The 17,942-nt window shown below is 39.3% G+C and overlaps 1 protein-coding gene across 10 annotated transcripts in view; it reads left to right on the top strand.

Annotated features, from left to right (window-relative positions):
- ATRX (ATRX chromatin remodeler) overlaps window positions 1-17,942 on the top strand; it is a 284,022-nt gene that overhangs the window by 233,664 nt on the left and 32,416 nt on the right. For all 10 annotated transcript variants that reach the window (XM_059679370.1, XM_059679369.1, XM_059679366.1 and 7 more), the window contains 2 exons: window positions 12,701-12,878; window positions 14,343-14,537. In XM_059679370.1, the coding sequence (XP_059535353.1) occupies window positions 12,701-12,878; window positions 14,343-14,537 (373 nt within the window). The remainder of the gene's footprint in view (window positions 1-12,700; window positions 12,879-14,342; window positions 14,538-17,942) is intronic.

Raw genomic sequence — 17,942 nt, 5'->3', positions numbered from 1 at the left:
TTTTCCTAGTGCCTCTTTGAACGGAGGCCAGGGCAGGCTGGAAGCAGGTATCTGGGATTTATTTATCTTCTATAATTGAAACTTTGTAGCCTTGAGCAGAGCCCAGGGCTGGCCAGGCAGGTGGGAAGCTTGACTTTCTCCATCACTAGGGGCAACCCAAGCCTCCTGCTCACTCCAGCTCTGTGGCTGCCACCATCTTAGTTGGGTTAATCTGCATACTCGCTCCTGATTGGCTGGTGGGCGTGGCTTGTGGGTGTGGTGGAGTGATGGTTAATTTGCATGTTTCTCTTTTATTAGTGTAGATAATGAACTATAAGAATAAAACATTAATAAAACAGATCAACTTACATTTGCATAACATACCTAGAGATAATTTTTTAAAAAATAAATCTTTATTGTTCAGATTATTACAGTTGTTCCTCTTTTTTACCCCCATAGCTCTCCTTCCCCCGGTTCCCACCCAACCCCATGCCCCTACCCCCTCCATTGTCCTCATCCATAGGTGTAAGATTTTTGTCCAATCTCTTCCCACACCCCCTTCCCCCCAAGAATTGTCATTCCACTCCCTTTCTATGCCCCTTATTCTATTATATTCACCAGTTTATTCTGTTCATCAGATGGTTTTTTTTTTATTGATTTTTTACAGAGAGGAAGGGAGAGAGATAGAGAGTCAGAAACACCGATGAGAGAGAAACATCGATCAGCTGCCTTTTGCACATCCCCCACTGGGGAAGCGCCCGCAACCCAAGTACATGCCCTTGACTGGAATCGAACCCGGGACCCTTCAGTCTGCAGGCTGACGCTCTATCCACTGAGCCAAACTGGTTTCGGCTGTTCATCAGATTTTTTATTCATTTGATTTTTAGATTCACTTGTTGATGTGTTTTTGTTGTCACTTTGTTGTTCATAATTTTTATTTTTACCTTTTTCTTCTTCCTCTTCTTAAGGAATACCCTTCAGCATTTCATATAATACTGGTTTGGTGGTGATGAACTCCTTTAGCTTTTTCTTGTCTGTGAAGCTCTTTATCTGACCATCAATTCTAAATGTTAGCTTTGCTGGGTAGAGTAATCTTGGTTGTAGGTTCTTGGCATTCATCACTTTGAATATTTCTTGCCACTCCTTTCTGGCCTGCATAGCTTCTGTTGAGAAATCAAGTCGTATGGGTACTCCCTTGTAGGTTATCTGTTTTTCTCTTGCTGCTTTTAATATTCTCTTTGTTTTTTGCCCTTGGCATTTTAATTATGATGTGTCTTGGTGTGGTCCTCTTTGGATTCCTTTTGTTTGGGGTTCTCTGTGCTTCCCGGACTTGTAAGTCTATTTCTTTCACCAGGTAGGGGAAGTTTTCTTTCATTTCTTCAAATAGGTTTTCAATATCTTGCTCTCTCTCTTCTTCTGGCACGCCCATAATTCGGATGTTGGTTTGCTTGAAGTTGTCCCAGAGGCTCCTTACACTATCTTCATATTTTTGGATTCTTTTTTCTTTTTGTTTTTCCTGTTGGGTATTTTTTGCTTCTTCGTATTTCAAATCTTTGACTTGATTCTCGGGATCCTCTAGTCTGCTGTTGGATCTCTGTACATTATTCTTTATTTCAGTCAGTGTATGCTTAATTTCTGATTGGTCCGTTTTCATATCCTTGAGGGTCTCAGTATATTTCTCAGAGGTTTCTAGAAGATTCTTGAGTAACCTTATAACCGTGGTTTTGAACTCTATATCCAGAAGTTTGCTTTCCTCCATTTCTTTCATTTGTGACATGCTTCTTTGTCTCCACATTTTGGCTGCTTCCCTGTGTTGATAGAGTGGCCTTCTGTGGTAGGTGTCCTAGAGGGCCCAGTGGCTCAGCCTCCCCAGTTACCTGAGGTGGACACTCTTGGTGCACCCCTTTGTGGGCTGTGTGCACAGTCTTGTTGTAGTTAAGCCTTGATTGTAGTTGGTATCACTGGGAGGAGTTGACCTGAAGGCCAATTGGCTGTGAAGACCGGCTCTGTCTACAATGAGAGAACTGCTGTGCTGGAGACACCCTTATGGGGCAGGACTTGCTTCAGTGGGGCTTTGGTTCTCACTGAATCTGCCCCTTGAGTGTGTTGCTTATGGATTTCAAGAGCTGTAATCTGTATGGTCTCACACTGACCACTGGGTACACTGGCTCTTGGATCTCCAAGGAGGTGCAAAGTCAGCTGATGCTTGAGACCACCCACCAGGAGCTACAGAGAGATCTGCAGATTCCTCCTGTTTATTGGGGGCCTGAAAATGCCCAGATGAGGCCCAGCTATGAAGCAATATAGGCTGCTTTTGCAGGGTCTTAGGCCTTTTGGAAGCTTTGGAGTTCTCTGACCCAGCTGTAGTTCGTTACGTTTTAGGTTGCAAAATGACAGGCCATTCATATGCAAACCCCGCTGCGTACAGCTTGGGTGGGGTGGCATCTCAGGGAATCACCTTGGCGGAGCAAACAGCAATGGCTGCCAGTCAGCCCTTTCCCAGAGAGGTCCCCAGGTCTCTGTGTCCCATGGCACTGTGAAGGAACAATGAAGCACCTCTGAAAGAAAGCCGCCCTCGCGTTCCGGCCAGATGCCAGACAGTCCAGTTTCTCCTCTTATGAGTCTGGGTCTCCAGAGTCTCACCCAGAACTGGAGTTCAGAGCAATCGGCAGCTTGTATCTCCTTCCCGATTGAAAAAAATAACAGCGCACCCAGTTGCCAGCCTGTTTCGCACATACCTCCGTACCTCCTACTGACTCAACGCGCTTTTTCCTTTGCTTCTAGTTGTATAACTTCCACTCAACCAGCTTTCCTGTGGTTCTGGATGATATTTGTTTTGTCTTTTAGTTGGAGTTTTGATGTGGTTGTGAGAGGTGGCAAGTACAGGTGCCTACCTATGCCACAATCTTGGTTGTCTCCTAATGATAAATTTAATGTATAAGGTTAAAAATCATTACTTGGAATAATATAACACAGTAACGTAGACAGTTGAAGAAGGTACAAAGAAATGGAAGCATGTATCCTGCTCGTGGTTCGGAAAAGTTAAAATTGTTAAAATATCCATACTACCCAAAGCAGTCTATAGATTCCAGGAAATCCCTCTACAAACAACAATGTCATTTTTCACAGGAGTAGAACAAATAATCCTAACATTTGGAACCACAAAAGACCCTGAATAGCCACGGCAATCTTGAGAAATAAGAACAAAGTTGGAGGTATTTTGCATCTTGATATCAAACTATACTATAAGGGTATAGTAATCAAAACTGCATGGCAATGGCATAAAACACACATAGATCAATGGCACAGAATTGAGAGCCCAAGAGTAAACCCATCCCTATGTGGTTGATTTATATATGACAAAGGAAGTAAGAACATACAATGAGGCAAAGGCTGTCTATTCAATAATTAGTGTTGGGAAAGTTGAAAAAGATATATTTTAAAAAATGAAACTAGACCACTTTCTTGCACTATGTACAAAAACAAACTCAAAATGGATTAAAGACAAATGTAAAATCCACTACTATTAAACTCCTTTAAAAAAATAGGCACTAAAATCTCTTACATTTCTCTCAGCAATATATTTTTTCTGATGTATTTCATTGGGTAAGGGAAACAAAAAAAAAATGGGACTATATCAAACTAAAAAGTTTTAGACAGCTATGGAAACCATCATCAAAACAAAATATCAGCCTAATGAGAGTATATATTTTTCAATGTTATATTTATAAGGGGTTAATATTCAAAATTTATAAACTCATTCAACTCAAAACCAAAAAATAAGCAATCCAGTTAAAAAAAATGGAGAGGGTACCTGAATAGACATCTCTCCAAAGAAGACATACAGATTGCCAATAGACGTGAAAAAATGCTCAACATCACTAATCATCAGAAAAATGCCAATTCAAAGCACAATGAGATACCATCTCACATCATTAAATTAACAAATAAGTGCTGACAAGGATGTGGAATAAAGGGAGTCCTTGTGCACTATTGGTGGCATTGCAGATTGGTGCAGCCACTATGGGAAATAGTATGGTGGCTCCTCAAAATAATAAAAATAAAAGTATCTTATGATCTAGCTATTTTGCTTTTTTGTATATATCCAAATAAATTTAAAATACTAATTCATAAAGATATATGCACCCCTATGATCATTGCTGTGTTATTTACAATATCCAAGATATAAAAACAAACCAAGTGCCCATCAGTAGATGACTGGATAAAGAAGTGATGCATATTTACTATGGACTATTACTCAGGCATAAAAAAAGCAATGATATTTTACTATTTGCTACATAGATAGCCTTAGAGGGTATTATGCTAAGTGAAATAAGTCAGAGACAAACATACGATTTCACTTCTGCGTGGAATCTAAAGAACAAAAGAAAGAAACATATAAAACAAACAGTCATAGATACAGAAAACCAATTTAAGCCTGGCTGGTATGGCTCAGTGGTTGAGTGTCGACCTATGAACCAGGAATCATGGTTTGATTCCTGATCATGGCACATGTTGGGGTTTCAGGCTCCATCCCTGGTGGGGGCCGTGCAGAAGGCAGCTGATCAATGATTCTCTCTCGTCATTGATGTTTTTATCTCTCTCTCCCCCTCCATTCCTCTCTGAAATCAACAAAAATGATGGTTGTTTTTTGTTTTGTTTTTTTAAAGAAAACCAATTTAAGGTTGCCAGATGGAGGGGGGATTGAGAGGCTGGGTGAAAAAGAGGAAGGGATTAAGAAGTGCAAACTGGTATTACACAGTACTCATGGGTATGTAAAGTATATCATAGGGAATATAGTCAATAATATTGTAATATTATATATGATGTCAAGTAAAGTACTAGAATTATTAGGAGGGCCACTTCGCAAATTATACAATTGCCTAACCACTATGCTGTATGGCTAAAACTAGTATAATATTGAATGCCAGTTGTAATTGAAAAATAAAATAAAAACAAATGGTATTGAAACAATTGGTTATTAACAGGCTGAAAATGAACCTTGACCCTAAGCCTCGCCCTAAAATGAAGTGCAAATGGATCATAAATGTACATGTAAAACATTATACCTGTTAAGAAAATTGAAGAAAACCTCAGGAAGTAAGTTTAGGCAAATTGTTTTTAATCATGGAACCAAAGGCTTGTAAGTCATTAAAGAATCCTATATAATAAAAGAGAAACATGCAAATTAACCTTCACTCCGCCACTCTGACACTCAGCTATACCCACCAGCCAGTCAGAGCGACTATGCAAATTAACCCAACAAAGATGGTGATTAATTTGCATATGCAGGTGTGGAGCAAAGACTGAAGACGACTGAAGGTGGTGGCTGTCATGGAACTGGAGCAAGCAGGAGGCTTGGGTTGCTCCTGGCGACAGAGGAAGCCAAGCTTACCGCCGGCCTTGGACTCCGCTTCAAGAGTGGCTGGGGGCCTGGGGCACAGGGGGCAAAGTCAAGCCTTGCTGCTGCAGCTGGACCAAAAGCCTGGGTCCTGGATGCCAGAGGAAAACCGGTGCTGGCAGCCAGCAGAAGGAAGGCCTTTTGCGCGAATCTTCGTACAACAGGCCACTAGTAAACCAATAATTGGACAACCAAAATTATAAACTTGTCTGTAAGAAGAGGAAAAGACAAGCCACATACTTAGAGAAAATATTTGCAAGTAGCTTATCTAACAAAGGACTCATGAAAATTCTCTAAATGTAATAGTAAAAAATATCATTGTTCCGTTTGAAAAGGCCAAGGACTTAAACTGACGATTCACTGAAGAGGATCTATGCATGGCAAATAACCACGTGAAAAAATATTTAGTATCACCAGGCAATAGGGAAATAGGAATTAACAACAAGGAGATACTGCTTTATATCTATTTGAATAATTGAAATATAAAATAGTGACAATACCAAATGCTGGCAAGGATGCAGAGAAAATGGGTATCTTTCTCAGTGCTATTGAGAATGTGAAATGGCACAACCACTCTCCTGTAAACAATTTAATAGTTTTTTTTAAAAAAAAAACAATTAAATATTTGTTGATCATGCAACCCTGCAAACACACTCTTAAATATTTATGCCAGAGAATTGAAAACTTGTTTCACATAGAAACCAATCATAGGTATTCATAGCATCTTTATTTGTGATTGCCAAAAACTGGAAACAAACCAGATAACCTTTAATATGTGAATAGATAAATAAATGATAGTATATCTGTATAATGTAATACTCTCAGCAATAAAAAGGAATGAACTATTGATATTGATCCAGTCAACAGTTTGGATGAGTCTGATGGGCTTTATGCTGAAAGAAAAATGCCAATCTTCAGAGGTTACATACTGTATGATTCCATTCATGTGGCCTTGATGTACAAAATTATATGATAGAGAATAGATTAGGGGTTGTCAGGTATTAGGGTTAAGGGTAGGTTATACATACTAAGGGTAACACAAAGGAGGTTTTGTGTGTGTGTGTGTGTGTGTGTGTGTGTGTGTGTGTGTGGTGATGGAACAGTTCTGTATCCTGCTTGTGGTCATGGTTACATGGTTCTGCATACATGGTAAAGTTTCTCAGAACTACACCAAAGAAAAAAGTACATATAAAAACTTGTGAAAGTTAAATCAGCTCTGTACCTGAGTTCATAGTATTATACCAATGTCAATTTCCTGGTTTTCACAGTGTACTATAGTTATGTAAATTATTACCTTTGGAGAAAGCTGTATCAAGGGTACTCGGGAACTGTCTGTATTCATGTTGCACATTCCTGTGACCCTTAAACTGTTTTCTAAAGGTTATAATAAAAACAATACTATTAATTGTCAAGGATCTGGAACAACTGGAACTCTCATATAGTGCTGGTGGGAATGTAAATTGGAATAAGCAGTTTGAAGAACTATTTGTTCAGCTTGGACAGAACCATACACATACCCTATGACCCAGCAATTCTACTTTTAAGTATATGCCTAACAAAACACATGTTTTTACCAATCCTATATAATAAAAGGGTAATATGCAAATTGACCCTAACAACAGAATGACTGGGAATGACTGGTCACTATGACATACACTGACCATCAGGAGGCAGACGCTCAATGCAGGAGCTGCCCCCTGGTGGTCAGTGCGCTCCCACAGGGGGAGCTCTGCTCAGCCATAAGCCAGGCTGATGGCTGCCAGTACAGCAGTGGTGGTGGGAGCCTCTCCTGCCTCAGCAGCGCTAAGGATGTCCGACTGCAGCTTAGCCCTGCTCCCCGCTGGCAAGTGGACATCCCCCGAGGGCTCCTGGGCTGCCAGAGGGATGTCTGACTGCCAGCTTAGGCCCAATCCCCCGGGGAGCGGGCTTAAGCCAGTAGGTGGTCATCCCTTGAGGGGTCCCAGACTGCGAGAGGGCACAATCCCGGCTGAGGGACCCCTGAGTGCACAAATTTTTGTGCACCGGGCCTCTAGTAGACCTATAAAGCAGCACTATTCAAACAATGGTTCATATTTTCATTGTTTTTTTTTTTTAGTGTATACTTTTTTCCATGTATACTTTAATACTGATGTTTAGTATTTTTTTAATCTAAAAATATCCTGGTTAATTTATCTCAGTGTAGACTTACATATCCCAGCCTGAATAATATTGAAGGTTAAGTAGTTGTAAAATAATTCTTAATAACAGTTCAGTCACTTGTCTGTGGTTCTTTTTGCTTTTTTTTTTTCCTTTTGGAGGCAAAATTAAGCAATTTTGCTTCCCACTTGTATACTTTGACTTTTTTAAAAAATTCATTGGGCCGACATTGGTCAACATGAATATACAGGTTTCAGGTGTGGGTTTCTGTTACAAGATCTGTATATTGCACCATATGCCCACCATCCAAAGTCAAATCTTCTCTTTATATTAGGACCCCCTACTTCCCCCACCTGTTTCCCTCTGGCAGCCACCACACTGCTGTTTGTGTTCATGAGTTTCAGTGTTATATCCCACATATGAGTGAAATAATATGCTTCTTATTCTGACTTATTTCACTTAGCAAAATGTTTTCAAAGGTCCATCCATGTTGTTGCACATGGCGCTATTTCATCCTGTCTTATGGCTGAGTAGTATTCCATTGTGTATATGTACCACATCTTCTTTATCTAGTCCTCTGTTGCAGGACACTGGCTATTTCCATGTCTTGGCCACCATGAATAATGCTGCAGTGAACATAGGGGTGCATATATCTTTGTGAATACATGAGGTTTGGGGGTATATACCCAGGAGAGGAATTGTTGAGTCATGTGGTAGCTCTATTCTCAATTTTTTGAGGAATCTCTAGACTGCTTTCCATAGTGGTTACACCAGTCTATATTCCCATTAGCAATGAATGAGGGCTTCCTTTTTTCTACCTCTCTAACACTTGTTATTGCTTGTCTTTATGTATTTTGGAAATTAAACCTTTACCAGAGCTACTGTTTGTAAATCCCATCTGGTTGGCTGCCTCCTTGTTTGGTTGTCCGTTTCTGTTGCTGTGCAGCAGCCTTTTAGTTTGGTATTGCCCCATTTATTTATTTTTGCCTTTACTTCCCTTGCCTTTGCGGTCAAGTTCATAAAATGTTTTGTATGACCAAAGTCCATAAGTTTGGTACCTATGCTTTCTTCTATGTAACTTACTGTTTCCGGTCTTATATTTAGGTCTTTGATCTACTTTGAATTAATTTTTGTAAATGGGGATAAACTGTAATTCTACTTGTATGCTTTTAAAATAAAATATAAATAAATACATCTAATGTTGTAAATTAGACTGCATTACAATTGTTTATATGTCTGGTGTCTTGTAGTTGGTGATCTTCTGAAGTGCACTGACCAGATATTTTTTCATCTTTTGTATTCCCAGTCTAGCTTAGTATTTGGGTTGCATAACAGTGTGATAAGCATTCTTATTAAACCCGTGCAACTCTTCATTAGTGGATTCATACCAAAGAGCTTTGAAGTTTTCTACAAAGTTTCCTTTCTTGTGTGTGTTTTTTATTTTGTTGTTGTTGTTGTTGTTTGTGTGTGTGCACACGTGTGTGTTTAACCTACATAGTTTGTACTTTTCTATATGCTTGATCCTTTTGCTGGTGTGGAATAGATGTAAATAAGTGGAGTAATTTGAGGGCAGCATTTGCCCTTAAACCTTATATATGTCCATTAATTAAAGAAAACACAGTTTGTTCTCAGTAATGAGTGTGTATTATTACAGAAGCATAAAGAAAATAAATATCGTAATCCTAGTGACCAGGGATAACCACTGTTAATATTGTATGTATGTTTTGTCTTTGTTTTGTTTTTTAATATATTTTTATTGGTTTTAGAGAGGAATAGAGAGGGAGAGAGAGATGGAAATATCAATGATGAGAGAGAATCACTGATTGGCTGCCTCCTACATACCCCCTACTGGAGATTGAGCCGATACCCGGGCATGTGCCCTGACCGGGAATTGAACTGTGACCTCCTGGTTCATAGGTAGATGCTCAATCACTGAGCCATGCTGGTCAGGCTTTATGTTTTGTTTTTAATGAGTTTCTGTTATATGTAAGGCTCTATATCCTGTTTTTATCATGTACCATAATGTTGCAGATTTTTAATGGAAATTTAAACCATTGAAGAGCCAAAATATAATTTAGTCCTCTGTATTATAGATATTTTTTGTTTTCAACTTTATGGTCTTATAAGACTTGGTGTATAAAGGCATTTTATGGAGATTGTTGAACGTTTATTATATTCCAGGGGTTTTCTCACTCTAAATTGCCAATAGTAAACAAATTATGTAGTCATCCAATAGAATCTTATGCAGCTACCAAGCATAATGTTTACCAAGAAATTTGAAGGAGTGCACATAGTTCCTTGAGCAACCCTTTTCTACCCATGATTTCTATTCCTTGCAGATAACCAATATCGACTCTTGGCAATTCTTCTGGTATTTACTTACATATGTCCTTTCTACAATCTCTTGTGGGAATTTACCCACATGCACACGCACATTTTTCCTCAATTATTTTCTTAGTATATATTTTTCATAGTATTTACCTAAATCAATTTGGAGTGTTTCGTTTATTGTATGTAAATATTCACACTGAAGCTATTTGAAATATTGTGATTACTTTTCCTTTTTTGTATACCTGTTTATTTTTGTTGAATAGTTTATTTTTACCACTTCCTCAGTTTCTATGAACCTATCACTCATTCCCAAATTCTCCTACAGAAATATAAATTCTTGTGTTCTGACACAGCAGGTAATCTAACAGTTTCTTTTTTTTTTTTCCCTTGAACGAATTCTTGGAGCTTTCTGTCTTCTTGGTCCTGTTTTAGCTTCCTTGGTATCTTGCATCTATCTAATTTCCCTACCTTCATTATGCTGTATTGTAATTTCATATAAGGTACCCCTAATACACTCAATTCATGGGGCAATTTCCTTCATTTAGATGTATTTAATGCTAATAGGAGTACTGAACATAATATGGACTGTTGAGTTATACTTAAATTTTCTACATTTACTCAGAAATCTGCAAATACCTTGAATACATTATTAACATGTGATTTCCATATTTATCTTTTTTTTTCCTTAAGTTATATTTATTTTATTTGTTTTTTTTAATTAAATCTTTATTGTTCAGATTATTACATTTGTTCCTCTTTTTTCCCCCCCATATCTCCCCTCCTCCCAGTTCCCGCCCCACCCTCCGCCCTCACTCCCCACCCACTGTCCTCATCCATAGGTGCATGATTTTTGTCCAGTCTCTTCCCGCATCTCCCACACCCCTTTCCCCCCCAAGAATAGTCAGTCCATTCCCTTTCTATGTCCCTGATTCTATTATAATCACCAGTTCATTCTGTTCATCAGATTATTTATTCACTTGATTCTTAGATTCACTTGTTGATAGATGCATATTTGTTGTTCATAATTTGTATCTTTACCTTTTTCTTCCTTTTCCTCTTCTTAAAGGATACCTTTCAGCATTTCATATAGTCCTGGTTTGGTGGTGATGAACTCCTTTAGCTTTTCCTTATCTGTGAAGCTCTTTATCTGACCTTCAATTCTGAATGATAGCTTTGCTGGATAAAGTAATCTTGGTTGTAGGTTCTTGGTATTCATCACTTTGAATATTTCTTGCCACTCCCTTCTGGCCTGCAAAGTTTCTGTTGAGAAATCAGCTGACAGTCGTATGGGTATTCCCTTGTAGGTAACTGAGTTTCTTTCTCTTGCTGTTTTTAAGATTCTCTCTTTATCTTTTGCTCTTGGCATTTTAATTATGATGTGTCTTGGTGTGGTCCTCTTTGGATTCCTTTTGTTTGGGGTTCTCCGCGCTTCTTGGACCTGTAAGTCCATTTCTTTCACCAGGTGGGGGAAGTTTTTTGTCATTATTTCTTCAAATAGGTTTTCAATATCTTGCTCTCTCTCATCTTCTGGCACCCCTATAATTCTGATGTTGGTACGCTTGAAGCTGTCCCAGAGGCTCCTTACACTATCCTCGCATTTTTGGATTCTTTTTTCATTTTGCTTTTCCGGTTGGATGTTTTTTGCTTCCTCGCATTTCAAATCATTGACTTGATTCTTGCGCTCCTCTGGTCTGCTGTCAGGAGTCTTTATAATATTCGTTATTTCAGTCCGTGTATGCTTAATTTCTAGTTGGTTCCCCAATATAACATCGAGGGTCTCATTAGTTTTTTTGTAGATCTCATTAAGTTTATCGGCGGCTTCTAAACAGTTCTTGAGAGACCTTAAAAGTGTGGTTCTGAACTCTATATCTTCCATTGACAATTTTGTCCTGTTTCTTTGTTTCCGCATTTTGTTATGCTTCCTTGGTGCACCCCCTAGTGGTCTTTGTTCGCAGTCTTATAGTTAAACCTTGATTGTTGTAGCTAATACTAGGGAGGGTTTGACCTCCAGGCCAAGTGGCTATGAGAATCAGCTGTGTCAGCAGTGAGAGAACTTCTGTCCTCTAGGGAGGTGCTAATCTAGCCTTTGCCTGAGGTTATCCGGCAAATGCCTCTGTGCAGGGCTTGGGCAGGGTGGGTCGAACAGGATTAACAGCGTGGGCCGGAGAGAGCAGTTATGGCGGCTCTCAGTCCTGTCCCCAGGGGCTCTGCCTCTCTGAGTTCCAGCACCCGCTGCAAAGCTGGGAGAGAAAGCTGCACTCGCTCTGACCGAAGCCAGACAGTCCCGCTTCTCCCGTTTGAGTCTGGGTCCCTAAAGACTCGCCTGTATCTGGAGCTCAGAGTCTGCGACTCCCTCCCGATTGAAAACGCCAACCGCGCCCTCCGCCGCCAGCCCGCTCCACGCACTCCGCACCTCAGAATTTGACTTCAGCACTGCGCCTCCTCTGAGTGTCTGTATGCGTTTCTCTTTCCTCCTAGTTGTAGGACTTCCACTCAGCCAGCGTTCCTGTGGTTCTGCGTGATGTCCGTTCCGTCTTTTAGTTTCACTTTTGAAGTAGTTGTTCAAAGCAGCAAACTCCGGCGTTAACCTATGCCGCCATCTTGGTTCTCCCCATATTTATCTTTATTCCTAATTCAGACTATTTTATTTTCCAGCATTAAGATTCTTCCTGGGCATATAAAGCTTCAATTTAATTCTTTAGACATATCTTGTTTAATTCAGTAAGTGAGAAATGAATTCTCTGAACTCTTGATTGTTCAGAAAACTGCCTTAGGATTAAAAAGCCATAGCATAATTAAAATTTCTGTGAAACACTCATTACTAAAGCATTCATTCTGTATTTTCATTTTCAGAGGACGATTGTTTATTATTTCCACCAAAGCAGGATCTCTTGGCATTAACCTGGTAGCTGCTAATCGAGTGATTATATTTGATGCTTCTTGGAATCCATCATATGATATCCAGAGTATATTCAGAGTTTATCGCTTTGGGCAAACTAAACCTGTATATGTATATAGGTTCTTAGCTCAGGTAAGTTCATAATTTATATTCTTATTCTTTTTTTTCTTATTGTAATGTTGGGTGAAACAATATTTTGGAATGCAGAACATATATGTATTAGAGAGGCAAACAAAGTTGAAAACATCATTCCTATACATAAAGCAGCAGCAGTCAGTTTTGGCCTGTCATGATTTTCTGTTTTGCCATTCTTCCATATCTATAATGTCAACTTTCTCAGACTGAGATAGATTTGCATGGGTAAGCATATTTAGCTTTTTAAAAATTTTTTAACATAATTACAGATATCCCCTGTCTCCCCCACCCCCCTTTTTCCTTCACCCACCCCCCAGGCTTCACCCTCCTCCCCCTGGGGGAGGGGGCTTCACCACACTGTTGTTGTGTCCTTGGGCTATGCATATATGTTCTTTGGCTAATCCCTTCACCTTCTTTCATCCAGTCACCCCGCACATCTCTCGCCATAGCATTTTCTGGCTAGTTCAGGAAAGTTAAACATTTATAGTTCTTTTACTTAGCATACATAGAAAACCCAATAACTAAATCTAAATTGCTTAAAGAAACAAAGGTCAAATGATCATTGTTTTTAGTGGCCACCAGAGTCTCTTAATTTGAGGAATATGGATAAGTAAGAAGACAAATTTAACTTATGATAATAACAAAGACTATATAATAGTAATTACCTTTAAATAAAAACTAAGGTATTAAAAACAGATACTGAATTTGAAGAAAAATAGTAAAATCAAAGAGGTAGGTGCAGTTCAGAGTAATACAGGTTTATAGAATCAAGTTGCTCTTTTAACTGATGCATCTGCTTTGGGAGCAGATGCTACCCTTTCCACCTGCCTAAAAATCTGGGTTTCTCAAACTGAGACTGGTTTTTATTGGTAGTTCCTTGCTTATTTGATGATCTTTAGTACATGGTATAATTGGTAAATACATTGTAAACTCCCTCCTATTATTTAAATTAAGAACTCCTTTTTGTCCTAGTTTAAATGCTAAATATATAATAGAGATGACATTTTAGCTATATTAATTTTCTGTCCTGAAATTACAGAAAGTAAGACTTAATATGAAGTCATTTTATAGTGATTACTGAGAGCTTATTATAGTCCATTGAAAAGTTATTAAGCTGCCCTCTTGCAATCTTACTTCAATACCCCCTAAATTCTTATTTTATGTACTCATTTATTTCTGTTTACCTTGGTATCTGACTGCTCTCCTACTTCTGCCAACTTCAGAAATATATAAAGCAACATATGAATCATATTAATAAGATAGTAGAGAATGATTTTTGTCAAAGGAAACCATAAGAATCAAATCTCTCATGAATTAAGTAGCACTGCTAATAAAACTTGCTTTATGGCAGATATTGCTATGAAGTTTTGCCGTTTCATATTAACCAATAACTATATTTCCACTTAAGTTTTGTGTTTACATAATTTACTTATTTATATATTGTTCCTTCTTTTTACAAAGGGAACCATGGAAGATAAGATTTATGATCGGCAAGTAACTAAGCAGTCATTGTCCTTTAGAGTTGTTGATCAGCAGCAGGTCGAGCGTCATTTTACCATGAATGAGCTTACTGAACTTTATACTTTTGAGCCAGACTTATTAGATGACCCTAATTCAGAAAAAAAGAAGAAAAGGGATACTCCCATGCTGCCAAAGGTAAGCATCTTTAAATTAGTAGCTCAAAAAAATTCCGACATGGACTAAGGAAATTTTACTACTATAAATCTGACTACGGCTATATTTCAGAATTTTTCAAAGAGCATAAAATTGTGTTTATTTTTCAAATATTTATTTTTATTGATTTCAGAGAGGAAGGGAGAGGGAGAGAGAGATAGAAACATCGATGATGAGAAAGCATCAATTGGCTGCCTCCTGCACGATCAAGCCCACAACCCGGGCATGTGCCCTGAATGGAAATTGAACCATGACTTCCTGTTTTATAAGTTGACACCTAACACTGAGCCACGCCGGTTGGGCCATAAAATTGTGTTTAAATGAAAGGATGCGTCTTTAGTTCTCCACATAACAATACGAAAAGATAGTATAATCTGAAATAAATATTTTATGTCAAATAAAAAGTTCAGCCCTGCAGAAAAAGGTTTCTGGGTAGAAACCTTAAAAGAAATTCAGGGGTGGGCAAAGTAGGTTTACAGTTATGAGTACACAAAGCAGAGAGTTTATTCTTGTATTATTATTTATTGTATTTTTCCATACGAACAACTGTAAGCCTACTTTTGCCCCCTCCTTGTAGTATGGTTCTCTTTTAATAATCTCCAGTAGAGGGCGTACATAATTTTAAAATGTATATGAAAATTAACTATCTCTTCCGTAACATTCTTTGCTGTCGTATAGTAATTAAGAACCAGCAAATAAAAGTGTCTCTTATTTGATAGTTTTCATTGTCATAAAGCAAGTAAGACTTGGAAAAGGACCTTAAAGGTAATCTAGTGAAGCCCGTTCATTTTATAAGTAGGGAAACTTAGGGTCAGAGACATTCAGTGATTTGTCAACAATTTTCAGCTAATAAGGGGCAGAGCCAGGACTAGTATCTACATGCCGTTTGGTCCACTGTCCTTAGATAAGAAAACATTTTTTAATATTAACATAGAAATGTAATATGACAGTAGATAACATTTTGACCCTTTGAACATAAGAGAAAACCATATGTGCTCTGATCTAAATAAGGAGTTTATATATCTAAAACTATTCTAGTTATCTAAAAAGCCATTCTGGGCGGAATTGTTGGGGGATGCTATTCCTCTTGTTTCGGTTTCAAATTCAAACACTTAAGGTTCCATATGCCTGTTAAGAGAATTGGGAAAGCAGCTACCAGGTTACGGTGACACTCTATCAAAGTTACTTTAGTCATTTGTAAAAAAATTGAAAAGTATTTTGGTTACTCATATGGTTGGACACATTTAATGAAAGAAAAAGTTAATAGGAATAATGGCTAATGCTAATATGAATCATTTATTTTTCCAATTAATTTAAGTAGCTGTTGATATATATATATATTTTTATTGATTTCAGAGAGGAAGGGAGAGGAAAAGATAGAAACAACAATAAGACAGAATCATTGATTGGCTGCCTCCTGATTGCCCCCTACTGGGGGTTGAACTGCCAACCAGGAATTGAACCACAACTACCTGGTTCATAGGTTGATGTTCAACCAATGAACCACACCAGCTGGGCATTTTTTTTCTTTAAAAATATTTTAATTGAATTTATAGGTTAATAAAATTATACAGGTTTCATGTATATAATTCTTCATCTGTATATTGTATTTTCTCCAATTAATTTTTTTAAATCCTCACCCAACGATATTTTTTCCATTGATTTTTAGAGAGAGTGGAAGGGAGGGGAGAAGGGAAGAGAGGGGGTGGGGGAAGAGAGAGAGAACATCGATGTGGGAGAGACACAGCCATTGGTTGCCTCCCGCATGTACCCCAACTGGGGCTGGGGATTGAACCTGTAGCCCTGGTACATGCTCTTGTACAGACTGATTTGTAACTACTGAGCAACGCTGGCCTGGGCTTTCCAAATAATTATTAATGTATATGTCAATTAAAGTAACATGAACATTAAGTATTTAGAAATTTTTAAAATCCTTTGTCTATGTAAGCAAATATTTTTGTTTTTCTAGTCATTGAACATTTTTTCCATTTAAAGTTCACTGTTAGAGCATTTAGGAAAGAGTTTTTGTTACAGCATCTATCAAATTCCTTTGATAACAACTTAGGCACATGAAGATTTTAATATTACATTTAAAATACTTTTTTAAAAAGAATCATTTCAGTTTCCATACCATGAAATATTGATAATGATTTGGCTTTCTTTCTTAATTATCTATATACTAGAGGCCCGATGCATGAAATTCATGCAAGGGGCTCAGCCTTCACAGCCCGCCCCTGGCTACCTTGGCCCTCGCATCAACCCCCTATGGCCCCACCCACTGCTTGTTCTGGAAGGTCATTCCTGAAAGTTGTTCTACCGTCCGGGCTAATTAGCATATTAGCTCTTTATTATCCTACTAGAGGCCTGGTGCATGAAAATTCATGCACTGGAGGGGGTGTCCCTCAGCCCAGCCTGCCCCCTCTCACAGTCCAGGAGCCCTCGGGCGGGAGGCAACCCAGTATTCAGGGGAAGGCAACGCCCCCATCACACCTCTGCTGCTGCCACTGCCGTCAGCGCAAACCTCAGCCAGCCCTGGTTACCTGAGCCTCGGGTGGCCCTGGGCGGCTAGGCAGCCAACATCCGAGGCTTGCCTGTGCCTCAGGCTGGCCCTGGGCGGCTGAGGAGCTGAGGGAACTGGGGGACCCGCACAGGTGCCCTGGCGTGGCTGAGGGGACTGGGCGCTGTCATCTTGTGGCTGTGGGTGCCGCCATCTTTGAGGGCGGGGCAGTCAATTAGCATATTCCCTCCTTATTAGCTATGGGTGCTGCCATCTTTGAGGGTGGGGCAGTCAATTAGCATATTCCCTCCTTATTGGCTGTGGGTGCTGCCATCTTTGAGGGCAGGGCAATCTATTAGCATATTCCCTCCTTATTGGCTGTGGGTGCAGCCATCTTTGCGATCGCATGAGGGTCAATTAGCATATTCCCTCTTTGTTAGATAGGATATAATAAAGAGCTAATGTGCAAATGGTCCTCGTGCCCTCACGGCGGGACCGGGGCACCTGAGGTTGTGCCCCCCACCCGGCGGGGCTTGACGGGGGACCTGAGGCTATGTCCCCCACCTGGCGGAACTTGATGGGGTACCTGAGGATGTGCCACCCACCCGGTGGGGCTTAATGGGCGTGGGGCCAGCCGGGTCTGGGTCTTGCGCAATTTTGAGGTGCGTGTGGGTGGCTGGGGACTCGACTTTGGGTCCCGCAGTGTGCCCCAGACTCTGACAGGAGGGAGATTTTCATATACATTTTTTTAAAATTTTCTTTCATCTCTGACACTTCTATTATTGAGAAAGGGTAAATAGCAATATTAAAATACTTCCTCTAGTTAATTCCCTTTTAATTTGCACGAATTTTGTGCACCGGGCCACTAGTATAGGATATAAAAGCCTAAG

Source organism: Myotis daubentonii, chromosome X (assembly GCF_963259705.1).
Source record: "Myotis daubentonii chromosome X, mMyoDau2.1, whole genome shotgun sequence".
Lineage (NCBI taxonomy): Eukaryota > Metazoa > Chordata > Mammalia > Chiroptera > Vespertilionidae > Myotis > Myotis daubentonii.
This window is presented reverse-complemented; position numbering and strand designations above follow the sequence as displayed.